This window comes from Dendrobates tinctorius, unplaced genomic scaffold, assembly GCF_039654945.1.
Source record: "Dendrobates tinctorius isolate UK_male_01 unplaced genomic scaffold, ASM3965494v1 ptg000032l, whole genome shotgun sequence".
NCBI classification, from domain to species: Eukaryota; Metazoa; Chordata; class Amphibia; order Anura; family Dendrobatidae; genus Dendrobates; species Dendrobates tinctorius.
Window position 1 is genome coordinate 15,144,923 of NW_027361700.1, and position 13,361 is coordinate 15,158,283.

General features: G+C 51.2%; 1 protein-coding gene across 1 annotated transcript in view; it reads right to left on the minus strand.

The window, feature by feature from the left end:
- LRRC46 (leucine rich repeat containing 46) overlaps nt 1–13,361 on the minus strand; it is a 53,842-nt gene that overhangs the window by 26,911 nt on the left and 13,570 nt on the right. Inside the window, exons 5-6 of the mRNA XM_073572472.1 lie at nt 5,196–5,305; nt 5,017–5,086 (exon numbers count right to left, since the gene is read on the minus strand). Of these exons, the coding sequence (XP_073428573.1) occupies nt 5,017–5,086; nt 5,196–5,305 (180 nt within the window). The remainder of the gene's footprint in view (nt 1–5,016; nt 5,087–5,195; nt 5,306–13,361) is intronic.

The window sequence follows — 13,361 nt, forward strand, 5'->3', positions numbered from 1 at the left end:
GGCTAGGAGACTTCTTACTGTCGCCTGCCTTCTCCAAGAACTAGTCCAATACTTGCACGAACAAGTGATCTCCCTCACAAGGAATACTGCATAACTTTGATTTGGCCTGAATGTTACCCAGCCAATATTTTAGCCACAAGGCTCTCCGTGCTGCATTTGAAAGTACCACTGCTCTTGCGGCTAATCTGACCGAGTCCGCTGATCCATCAGATAAAAAAACCCCTGGAGGCTCTGCCTTTTAGTTGGGATTCCAATTGGTCCAACCAGACCATCAAAGACCTGGCTGTGCAGGTAGCAGCCACCGCTGGTCTAAGGGACCCCACCGACATTTCTCAGGCGCCTTTCAGAAAAGTATCAGCTTTTCTGTCTAACGGATCCTTTAAATTCCCCATATCCTCAAATGGCAGGGAGGCTTTTCTGGATGCCTTAGAAACTGCTGCATCCAGCTTCGGGGCTTTATCCCATGAAGATAAGACCGATTCCTCGAATGGGTATCTTCTTTTAAAGGCAGGTGGTAGGGAACCTTTTCTCTCTGGTCTCTTCTACTCACACAAGATGAGAGAACGGACTTTAGGGAAAAAGATCTACGAACTCTTTGGTCCAACCCTCCAAACATCACATCCTGCATAGACTTCTCAGGCCGGGGCTCTACTATGCCTATTGTACTATTGACCGCCTTTACTAGCTTGTTTAATTGATCGAGTGGAAAGCAGGAACGGCTCGACCGGGCCTCCGATGATGAAGTCGAACCAGAAGAAGCTGACACAATCTCCCCTGAGTCGCTGTCACTATCTGATATTGGGGACCTGGTTCTCCTATCTCTCCGAACACCTTCTTGGGAAAGGGATCTCACTGACTCCCTAACCTCCGCCCTAACAATGTCTCTCAAGCTGGACACAAAGTCTGGTGTTTCCTCCGCTACCATCTGCTGAATGCATGGTTGGCAGTCTTTTCCCATAGGAATCTGGTAGTAGGGCTCAAACCACACACTCCTTGTGCTTAGTTTTAGCGGTACATTTCTTCCCCAACAGAAAAATAAGGGGAAAAACACATCACCTAGCGAACTTTCAGAAAAATCACTTACCAGCGACGTGTAACTGAATGATACCTGAATACCGTGTGGGGGCATCTCTCAGCTGAAGGATCCTCCTTAGGGGCTGGAGACTCATCCAGTCTGCTGGAACTCCTCTGACTGGACTTTCACCCATACGACCACCTCCTGCGTCCCTACGCGGTCGCGGCTGGGTTTCTGTTATGAGCTCATTTTCTGCTCCACCAGTTGAGAGTTTTCCTTCCGTTCTCCCTCTGGTGGTGACAGGAGGTAGTGAGGTTGGTTTAAGTGGTAGTGATCTGCCACCTGATGAGGAGGATAACGATTGGATCTCTGGAGTATCAGACTGGATATAAGACAGCCGACGCCCTATCCTGGTGCTGGTGATTAAGTCTGCTTCTCAGGTCTGGGACTTCAGCTCTCTTCCAGTCTTCTCAAGTTAAGTTTGTTTTTTGCTAATGTTCACACTTGCGCTTGTTGGTCAATTCAGTTTCTTGTGTGGTCAGCTTGCCCCTGCTGGGGCTATGCTGAACTTCCACTCCTGTTTATCTGTATTTGCCAATTTGCCTTTTTTGTCCCTTATTAGATTGGCCTCTTTTAGCTCTGTTTCAGAATATTTCAGAGTGCTGATATAGTGGGAGAAGTCTAGTGACTTCAGGGTTAATTTTGCTATCAGACGTGTTGGACATTATTTTGGTAGGGTTTTTTGGCAGATTGCAGACAGTGGCTTTCCTTGCCTGTCCTTTCTAGTTAGTCGGGCCCCATCGTTTGCTCAGCCTATTTTCCTGCCTGTGTTTGTGTTTTCATCTTGCTTCACCGTCAATACATGTGTGGGGGCTGTCTATTCCTTTGGGGTCTGCTCTGGGGCAGTTAGTTTTCCCTTTTCTTGCTTTAGGTTTATGTAGTCCTCCGGTGGTGACGAGGCGTCTAGGAACATCGTAGGAACGCTCCACTGCTACTGTTAGTTGTGTGGTTAAGATCAGGGATCTGCAATCTGCATAGTTACCAACCTCTCTGGTTTTCTGGGACTTAGCTTTTTGTTGTTCCTCCTCGGTGACCCATTCATAACAGGTTTCACTCTGCTGCTGCTGCTCTGGTGACTCCATGTCCTTGCCGGAATATGGGTCTAGAATCACCTGGCTCTTGTCCTGGCTTCTTAAATATTTCCGGCTCCTCCCCTAATCTGGCGCCGCCCCCGACAGGGGCCAGCAGGTCGTCCGTTTGGTCTGCCCGGTGTTTCCATTGCAGACTGCCGGCTGTGCCCCTATCGTCACGACCACGCCCCTGGCACATGCACGCGCGGCGACCCACCCACCTGGCTCAAGCCCTTGACCCCTATGGTCCAACCCGCAGCACTCTGTCTCCGGGTGCCACTGCCCACAACCCCAGGAACCACGCCCCCAGACTCACCGCTGCGGCCGCCGTATCTCCCGACATCGCCCTGGCCACGTCATAAGGGCGCGACCCGGCTGCGTTCCAATGTGCACCCCAGCCACTTCAACGAGGCCCGCCCTGACAAGTCACTCGGGCGCGCCCTCGACCTCACCGCGCATGCCCCTGGCCGCGTCACCGAGGTTGCGCCGGAAACACAGCGCACGCCCCCGGACGCTGAGAGCACACCCTGCTGAATTCTGCCCCTGGTCACCCGGGCCCGCCCGGTCGCCAGAGGACTCACTGCCACAAGCCCAGCCGCGGACCCAGAGGCCGTACACCACCGCAGCTGCATATTTACTTACACCCTGGCGACAGACCACCTTCAAGCCAGCTCTCCTACCCGGAGGCTGCTTGCGTGCTATCGCTTACATGTGCAGCCCCCTGGACCCACTGTGGTGCTTCCAGGACATCGGACAGGCTGAGGCAGGGGACCCTCGCTGCCTGAGTCGGCCAGCAGGGCCTGGGCATATCTTCAATCTTCTACCTTCCACAGGTATGTCTAAAGAGGTTCACCTGTCAGGGACAGGAAACCAACTGATGGGGGAGAGAGGTGCCACCCTTTTATGTCTGTAGGTTTCCTGTCCCTGAAGGGCCGATCCCCTCTCTCATTGGTGCTGTCATGGGAGACTGAATAAATAGAGGCCTTCCCACACTGTATTTTTGAATTATTTAGATAATTTTTTTTTAAAACAGCGTAGGGTCCGCCCCTCCCATTTTTGACAACCAGCCAAGCTAAAGCAGACAGCTGGGAGCTGATATCCTCAGTCTCAGAAGGGGCCACAGATATTGGCCCTCCCCAGCCTAAACATAGGAGCCCACAGCCACTCAAAAAAGGCACATATATTAGATGCGCCAATTCTGGCTCTTTGCTCGGCTCTTCCCTCTTGCCCTGGTGCAGTGGCAAGTGAGGTAATAACTTTAGGGTTTATGTCAGTTGACATCAAGCCCACAGGTTAGTAATGGAGAGGTATCTATAAGATAGTCAGATTGTATTAAAAATATAGCAAGAATAAAGTCCTTTATTTGAAATGAAAACTCCCTACTCGGTTTACAAATGTATTCACAAAAAAATAAAAATAAAGCAAAGTTATACTCGCCTTTCTGAAAATCTATGCCCATGTCCCACTGTAAATAAAAATAAATAATAAAACAGCATATTCCTCACCTGTCTGATGATGATCCATTAATGGGGCATGTCCCATGATGATCCAGATGGTTTGGAGATCAGTGATGCAACCAGTCTCCGCGCCAGCTGGAACACATTGAGACAGGAGCGTGATTTTGCTCCTGAAGTGTGTAGCGCTGATGTGAGAAAGGTCACCAAAGTTCCTAGCTGAAGGCATACATTTTGTGTAGAGTTTTATTTTGAATAGTGTGAGATTATTAAAGCAGTCTCATGTTTTTTTTGGGGTTTTTTTCCAGCACCACTATTGTACATGTTAGATACACATGCCTCAGTGACATCCTATGTGTCACAAAAAGGGAGATATATTGTGTTCCCCCTGAGAAAAGGGACACCCACTCCAACAAATATGCATGCAAGAGGAAATATGAGTCAACAGATGAATAAGGTAAAAAATCTTACAATCTTTATTAGAATATGTAGAAAAACATCATATCAAAAATATGGTAGATAAAATGACAACACCACGGGGTAGACGCAGCTCACCCAGGGTAATGCCCACTCCCCAATGCCTTTTAGAGCAAAAAATACATGCAGTATATGTATGAACAAGTACACAGCAAGTGCAATTATAGACTAGCATGTCAGAAAGTAGTGCCCAGAAAAACACCATGGGATACAGATAGATGGCGATCGCATGAGAACGGCCTAAGTAGCGCAATATCTTACCCAGGTGTAGGCAGGAGCGGGATGACCCCAGGGCCAGGTAGGGGAAAGCCCGACGCGCGTTTCGCGTGGAAAGACCACGCTTTCTCAAGGGAAGTCTTCCCTTGAGAAAGCGTGGTCTTTCCACGCGAAACGCGCGTCGGGCTTTCCCCTACCTGGCCCTGGGGTCATCCCGCTCCTGCCTACACCTGGGTAAGATATTGCGCTGCTTAGGCCGTTCTCATGCGATCGCCATCTATCTGTATCCCATGGTGTTTTTCTGGGCACTACTTTCTGACATGCTAGTCTATAATTGCACTTGCTGTGTACTTGTTCATACATATACTGCATGTATTTTTTGCTCTAAAAGGCATTGGGGAGTGGGCATTACCCTGGGTGAGCTGCATCTACCCCGTGGTGTTGTCATTTTATCTACCATATTTTTGATATGATGTTTTTCTACATATTCTAATAAAGATTGTAAGATTTTTTACCTTATTCATCTGTTGACTCATATTTCCTCTTGCATGCACACTATTGTACATGGACTGAATTTGTTATTGCAGCTCATCTTTAAGCATAAAATTGAGATTAGCCGCAATACCAGAAACAACCCACAGATAAGAGTGGGGCGGTTTCTTAGAACCACATATTCAAGGACGTGACTTGTGTCACATAGCTTAGTTATGGATTTAGAGGTCACCTGTAGTCTTTTGCCTTGGTGCAAGGATTTCCAGTGAGGTCCAAGAAAACAAGACTTTGAGGTAATTCACCTGTACAGAGAAAAAAAACAGCTACTTGTAAGAAATGCCACATTTTATTGCTATTGGACATCTGATGTATAACTTTTATACATGAGGGTGGAAGTTGTGACTGACTCACGTGCATCAAGCTTCCTAATCAAATTATGGGATATGTCCAAGAACTGTAGATTTCTCAGACTTTGGATATTTTGGATTTCCTCCACTTTGTTCCAAGAAAGACTAAGGAAGCTTGAAAATAAGTGTAGAGTTTTAGAACCATGCTTAAAAGTGATATATCAATTATATCAAACAATTATTACATGATCTACAGTAGAAGGCAGGGCTGGCTCCAGGTTTTCGTGAACCCTGCGCGAAAGAGTCTCAGTGGACCCCTTTAACACATACCTTGATTCACGATGCACAGATACGGCAGAGAAATATACAGTACAATGCCAAAGATTTCACTTACTTTTTACATTATATGAGTGATATGTATTGTAAATTCTACAATAGCTCAGAACCCTTGCAGCGTGTGCCGTGGAGAGAAGAATGAAAAGTTTTAATTTTAGACCGGACAGTATAGTCCTCCACTCAGTGTTATGGGCACCACATAGTCTTCCATTCAGTGTTATGGGCACCACATAGCAGAGGCGTATCTAGGCTTACTAGCACCCGGGGCAAGAATTCGGTTCGGCGCCCCCCCCTCCAAATCCCCCCACACATTAACCCAATCCCCACTCATCAACCCCCATCACCACTCAAAATCCCCCCACACATTAAATAACCCCCATCCCCACCCCAAATACCCCCACACATTAACCCCATCCCCACTCATTAACCCCCAGACACATTAACCCCCATCCCCATTCATTAATCCCCCCACACATTACCCCTTATCCCCACTCATTAACGCCCCCACACATTAACCCCCATCCCCATTCATTAGCCCCTCCACACATTAACCCCATCCCAATTCATTCACCCCCATCCCCATTCATTAACCCCCCCACATATCAACCCCCATCCCCATTCATTAACCCCCATGCCCTCTACAAATCCCCCCACACATTAATCCCCATCCCCTCTACAAATCCCCCCATCTCCCATCTTCGATGGTTCTTCAGCTCCACAGTGGAGCACACTTACCACCAGGGTTCTCTCTGGGCGCCGGGGAGTGACGTCAGCAGCGTGATCACATGACCTGATCACTCTGCTAATGTCGCTCTGACCCAGCGGTCAGAGCTGCAATTTCACTGGCATCTATACAGACGCCAGTACAATTGCTCCGTGGGAGCCGGCACGCGCTCCTTCTCTGCGCCGGCTGTCAGCGTGACAGCTGACACAGAGAACCACTGACTCCCAGGCCAGGGGGGGCGGCAGAATGCAGCCACCAGGGAGGATACTGCGGACTGCTGCATTAGGCGGCCCAACTGCGCCCCCCTGCTGGCTGCGCCCGGGGCAAATGCCCCGGCTGCCCCCCCCTAGATACGCCACTGCCACATAGTCCTCCATTCAATATTATAGGCACCACATAGTCCTCCATACAGTATTATGGGCACCACAGTCCTCCATACAGTATGAGCCCCATATATTGCTTCATGCAGAATAATGGGCCTGATAAACCTGCATACAGAATAATGGGCCCCATATATTGCTCCATACAAGCGAATGGGCCCCATATATTGCTCCACACAGGCAAATGGGCCACATATATTGCTCCATACAGAAGCATGGACCCCATATATTGCTCCATACAAAATCATGGGCCCCATATATTGCTCCATACAGAAGCATGGGCCCCATATATTGCTCCATGCAACAAAAAAAAAGAAATACTGTACCTCTCCTCGCTGGCCACAGGTCCGGACTTCTCAGCATCGCCGTCTTCTGGATCTCTGCACTGTGACTGCTCAGTGCAGAGGGCACACAGTAGTAACGCCATCGCGTCCTCTGCCCTTAGATGTCAGAGTCAGGAGACGCAAAAGACATCGGAACTGTGCAGGAACAGGGAGAAGTCAGTATTACAAGTGCCGGGTGTCATGATCCATGTGGGATCATGTCAGATAAGAGCACTGGTAACCTTTTTTTTCTCTCTCTCTAAGCTTTGTGCTTAGAGATAGTTTTGCCCCCTTTGGCCAATATGGTCATTGCACTGGTGTGCTTAGAGACAGTTTTGCCCTTTGTGGCCAGTGTGGTCATTGCACTGGTGTTTTTAGTGATAGTTTTGCCCCCGGTGGTGGTTAGTGTAATTGCACGGGAATCACTAACAGGTGTGTTTACTCAATAAAGGTGTGTCAGTTGTGCTCACTCACGTTGGTGATATTGTTGGTCTTTTCCAACCATCCTGGGTGAAGCAAGGAGCTGAGGAGAGTCCAGGGCAGCTCAGTCTGAGTCCTGGAGTGGCAGCTATGGTGTCAGCAAGGAGTTCTTGCAAAGCACGGTGGAGTGGCAGCTATGGTGTCAGTGAAGAGTTCTTGCAAAGCTTGGTGGAGTGGAGGCTATGGTGTAGAGCTGCGCTTAGTTGCTGGACTCTGTTGCTGGAAGCTGCACTCAGGTGCTGGACTCTGTTGCCGGACAGTTGCACTCAGGTGCTGGACACTGTTACTGGACAGCTGCACTCAGGTGCTGGACTCTGTTGCTCCAAGGTGGCACTCGGGTGCTGGACGCTGTTGCTGTAATGCTGCCCCCATGTGTTGGACACGGTGGGAGGAAGATGCACTCAGGTGTTGGACTCTGTTGCCAGGAGCAAGTGCATCAGAGCAAAGCTAAGTGTTTCCCTGTTTGTCACTTTTCCTCATGTTGGTGTTAGTACAGCGGTGGGGCCAGTGCCTGCGCCACCCAGCTCCCTAGTAAGGAATAGGTGTAGGGTGTGCTAGGGTGACAGATATCCTGATCGGCGACAGGTGACGAGCCTGTATAGGGGACGTTAGGAGTGTTAGGGACACTGACTCAGGGGAGTGCAGGAGGTCTCCACGTCCCCCGTTCCCTATCGCAGGGCCCACCGTTGTAACTGTTATTCCCTTTCCCTTGTGTCTTTGTTACGGCTGCTGCTAGTACGAAAGAGGACAGAAAAGGTACCCGAAAGTGGACCCTCTGGGTCACGGCTCCAGAGCCCCCGAGGGCGAGCGCCCAGGTGAAGACCGCCCCCTATACAGTGAGCATTAAGGACAGACCCCCAGGGGATAGAACCGCGACAGCTGGAACCAAAGGGGCGACTGGGCAAATAGACGGGTAAGGAGGCACAGAAGTATCCGTAGAGTAGACACTGAAACACACAGGGGCCTAGCAAGGCACCGGACTGGAGAGCCAGGGGTAACGAAAGCTGGAGGCTGCAATTAGAGAAGAAACACAATGAAGTATAAGGAGAGAGAGAGAACGAACAACAAGTGGGAGCGGTGTGGGACAGGATGGAGGCAGGAAACGGACAGAGGAACTCAGTCGGGGAGGCAAGGAACCCTGAGCACAGAGGGCAAAGGCAGAGGCTGCGCAGACAGAGGGCAGATACGAGGTAAAAGGAGGTGAAGCACAACGCAGACAGAAACACAAGAGCAGGGCCTGAGGACACAGCAAACGCCGCACGGAGCAGAGTCATCATATACGATAATCAGGCGTGTTACCTGTCCCGACGCCAAGCATATGTAGCGGTGGGCGCCGCCATGTTGGGGGCGGGGCCAGCGCGTCACGCTACCCAGGAGGCTGTGCGCCGGGAGTAGGGCTGTGAGCAGGTGCCCGACGCCGTCGAAGCCGGAGGCCGGGCGCGGGGACGCGCTGCAAAGCAGAAGTGCGCCGGGTGGAGCGCGCAGAGAGGTGAGGGGCCGTGACAGTACCCCCCCTTTACGCCCCCTCCTCCCAACATTGGAGAGAAACTGTCTCATAATGCGCGGAGCATTAATATTCTCCTGGGGCTCCCATGATCTCTCCTCGGGACCAAAATCCTTCCAATCAATCAAAAACAGATTCTTTCCTTTAACAGTCTTCATAGCCAAAATATCCCGTACCTCAAAGGTGTTATTAGAGCTACATGGTTGGGAGATTTGGGAGGGTGCAGGGTGGAAGTGGCTAAACACTGCTGGCTTAAGGAGAGATACATGGAAAGTGTTGGGAATCTTTAGTGAGGCGGGTAATCTCAACTTGTAGGCCACGTCGTTAACGCGACTTAAGACCTTAAAGGGGCCAATGTAGCGTGGACCTAACTTGTAGGAGGGGATTTTCAACCTGATATGCCGGGAAGCTAACCAAACTTTATGGATATGGAGGAGCGTCCAGCCGTCTCTTGTCGGCATACCGCTTCATTCTGAGACTGGCCCTCTCAAGAGCTACTTTGGTCTCCCTCCAAATCTGAGAGAAGTCCACAGACAAGGAATCCGCTGCCGGTACACCCGAGGTAGGGGATACGGGAAGGGGAATGCCGGGGTGTTGACCAAAAACCACAAAAAAGGGAGACTTGGTAGAGGCTTCACTTGGATGATTGTTGTAGGCGAATTCCGCCCAAGGAAGAAGAGAGACCCAGTCGTCTTGGGGAGCATTGGAAAAATGCCGAAGATAAGATGTTAGCGCTTGGTTGACTCGCTCGACTTGGCCATTCGACTGGAGGTGATAGGCTCAGGAGAAGTCCAAGGTTATCTTCAGCAATCCGCAAAGAGCTCACCAAAAACGGGAGGTAAATTGAATCCCTCGATCTGAGACAATATGCTGAGGGAACCCATGGAGGCGAAAAACGTGAAGCAGAAAGATCTTCGCCAACTCGAGAGCGGTAGGCAAACCAGGCAGAGCGATGAAGTGGGCCATTTTGGAAAATCGATCCACTACCACCAGTATCACTGTACATTTAGAAGAGGGAGGCAAATCAGTGACGAAATCCATGGCAATATGAGTCCATGGGTTGGCAGGTACTTGTAACGGATGCAGGAGTCCCGGAGGAGGATGTCGAGGAACCTTGTTCCGAGCGCAAGAAGGACAGGAGGCGATGAAATCTTGAACGTCCTTGCGAAGCGAAGGCCACCAGTAATGGCGGGAGACAAGCGAGAGAGTATTTCTAATTCCAGCCTGACTGGAAAATTTTGATGAGTGACTCCAGGGGAGAACCTTGGATCTATCTCCACTTCGAACAAACATCCTACCAGATGGTAGAGAGACCAGGCTTAATGAGGCCATGGTAAGGATCTTGGCAGGGTCGATGAGATGGATTGGACCCTACTCCTTGTCGACAGACAGGAATGACCGTGAAAGGGCATCTGCCTTGATGTTCTTCTCCCCAGGTCGGAAGTGGAGTTCGAAGTCAAATATTTCAAAAGAGTGACCATCTGGCTTGCCGTGGGTTGAGCCTTTGGGCGGACCGAAGATAGGCCAAATTTTTGTGATCTGTAAAAATGATGAACGAATGAAGGGCACCCTCGAGAAGATGGCGCCATTCTTCAAGAGCCATTTTTATGGCCAAGAGTTCTCTATCTCCCATGGCATAATTACGTTCAGGAGCGGAAAAAGCTTTAGAAAAGAATCCGCAAGTGAGAGTGCGACCCGAGGAGGACTTTTGCAGAAGAACTGCTCCAGCTCCTACCGCAGATCCGTCAACTTCGAGGATGAATGGCCTACTGGCGTCCGGGCGATGGAGTACAGGAGATTTAGTGAATTCCTGCTTCAGGGCCTCAAAGGCCGCCTCTGCATCAGAGGGCCAATGCTTGGGATCGGCTCCTTTGCGGACCAGAGCTGAGATGGGTTTAGTCAAGGAAGAAAAATGAGGGACAAATTGCCTGTAATAATTGGCAAAACCCAAAACCGTTGAATGGCCTTAACTCCGAGAGGACGAGGCCAATTGAGAACTGCCGAGACTTTTTCAGGATCCATCTCTAATCCCGAGCTCGAGACGATGTAACCAAGAAAAGGCAATGAAGTCTGCTCAAAGAGGCACTTCTCCAACTTGGCAAAAAGGTGGTTCTCTCTTGAGACGTTGGAGGACTTGGCGAACGTCTCGACGATGTGAGGTCAGATCGGAGGAGAAGACCAAGATGTCGTCTAGGTAGACTACGACACAGCAGTAGAGAAGGTCTCGAAAAACATCATTAACGAGTTCTTGAAATACTGCAGGTGAGTTGCACAACCCAAAGGGCATAACCAAATACTCATAATGTCCATGGCCTGAGGACACAGCAAACGCTGCACGGAGCAGAGTCACCGTATACGATAATCAGGCGTCTTACCTGTCCCGACGCCAAGCATATGTAGTGGTGGGCGCCGCCATGATGGGGGCAGGGGCCAGCGTGTCACGCTACCCAGGAGGCTGTGCGCCGGGAGTAAGGCTGTGAGCAGGTGCCCGACGCCGCGGAAGCCGGAGGCCGGGAGCGGGGACGCGCTGCAAAGCAGGAGCGCGCCGGGTGGTGAGGGGCCGTGACAGTCTTGTATTAGTTACTGGCCTGCGGGCGGTGTCACACTGGACAATTACCGTATTTTTCACTTTATAAGACGCACCACAATTTTTGAGGAGAAAAATAAGAAAAAAATATTTTTTAATAAAATGGTGGTGCCTCTTATAATCCTTGCATCTTATTGCTTACCGGGGTTGGTGGCTGCGATGTAGCGGGGTCCCAGGCTCGCTCCTGGAGGAGGCAGGCGTGGAGTGATGCTGCAGGTTTCTCCACTTGTCCGGCTGTTGCAGGCCGATGCTGCGGGTGCCTCCGGTGCGGCGTTGTGTGCCCATCGATGCCCGGGGCTCTGCCGACATTGTTCGACAGACCAGAGCCCCAGCAGTTCCCTGTATACGTGCGCTGAAGTGCCGGTAAAAAAAAAAGATGGCCGCCGGCGCGTGCGCAGATGGGATCTCGGGACCCAGTTCTCGAGAGATGAGATTTGAAATCTCATCTCTCGAGAGCTGGGTCCCGAGATCCCATCTGCGCACGCGCGGCGGCCATTTTTTTACAGGCACCACCGCGCGCACACAGGGAACCCAGGGAAAATGGCTGCCGGCGCGTGCGCAGATGGGATCTCGGGACCCAGCTCTCGAGAGATGAGATTTCAAATCTCATCTCTCGAGAACTGGGTCCCGAGATCCCATCTGCGCACGCGCCGGCGGCCATCTTTTTACCGGCACACAGGGAACCGAGGAAATGCCGGGGCTCTGGCCTGTTGCACAATGTTGGCAGAGCCCCGGGCATCGACGGGCACACAACGCGGCACCGGACACACCCGCAGCAGCGGCCAGCAACCGCCGGACGCCCCCGATCACAGCCTAGGTAAGGCATGTCCGCTTTGTAAGACGCACCCGTTTTCCCCCCAAATTTTGGCAAAAAAAGTGCGTCTTACAAAGCGGAAAATACGGTACATGTGCCGTGTCCTGTTTTATTAGTTACCGCTGCTGGCCGTGTCACACAGGACGGGGCACGTGACATTATCACCAACCATACATTTTCTCTGGTGAGCCTTTGGCCATTTTCAGACGTGATCAATTGCTGCTGGGCCTCACTAGGGTGAGTGAGGAGCTGCATGGTGTGTTGAAGCAGTTCCAGCAGCAGTAATCGGGGTCTGGGGCCTTCCCCCTGGCACAACCAGAAAATCAAATTGCGGCTCTGAAAAAAGAAGCCCCCTAGAGTCCCTGCTGGGAGCGGTACTTGCTCATACAGTTGGACGTACCCAGGCAGGAGTGTGGAGTTGGTGTTCCCATGGTGCTGTCTGGGGTTCCCCGAGGTGAAGGGGCGCTTCCCTGTAGTGAGCAGACTGGTGATATGGTCCGCGGGGCTCACGCCCAATCTTCCATACCACCGAAGAAGCCGCCCCCTCCTGGTCGTGTGGAGGAAGGCGACCAGGGAGTGTATTTTTCCTGCATATCCCAGGCCCCTCCCTCTCCGGTGTGAGCAGCAGGTGCGCTGCGGGGGAGTAGGGGCAAGTCTCTACCCTCGCCATTAGCCAACCCTGGAGGCGCAGTCCTCGTGGTGGAAAGGCTTGGGGGGTGGTGTACCCCTTGGTGGAGTGCGGGGGTGTGAGTGTGATGACACAGGGGGACGCCTCTGTTGTCAATCCCAGAGAGAGTTCCCCGAATATTGACAAACGATTGTGTGGCAATAAACGTTCAGGTCCAGACCTGTGTGTGAACGAGTGTGTATGGGTCCCACCAAAAAACATCTAGTGGAAGTGTGTTGTGAAGTCTTACCAGCTCATATCAAACATACAAATATATATCTCGTTCCCCAGGACGGCGCTTTGGAGATGTGTGGTGCCTCCGGAACTTATATTGCCAATACCAGCGGTGCGTTTGTCATAAACCTGAAGTGCAGGTGGTTGCTGGGGTGAACTCTGGATCTGGGCGTCCCCTCTG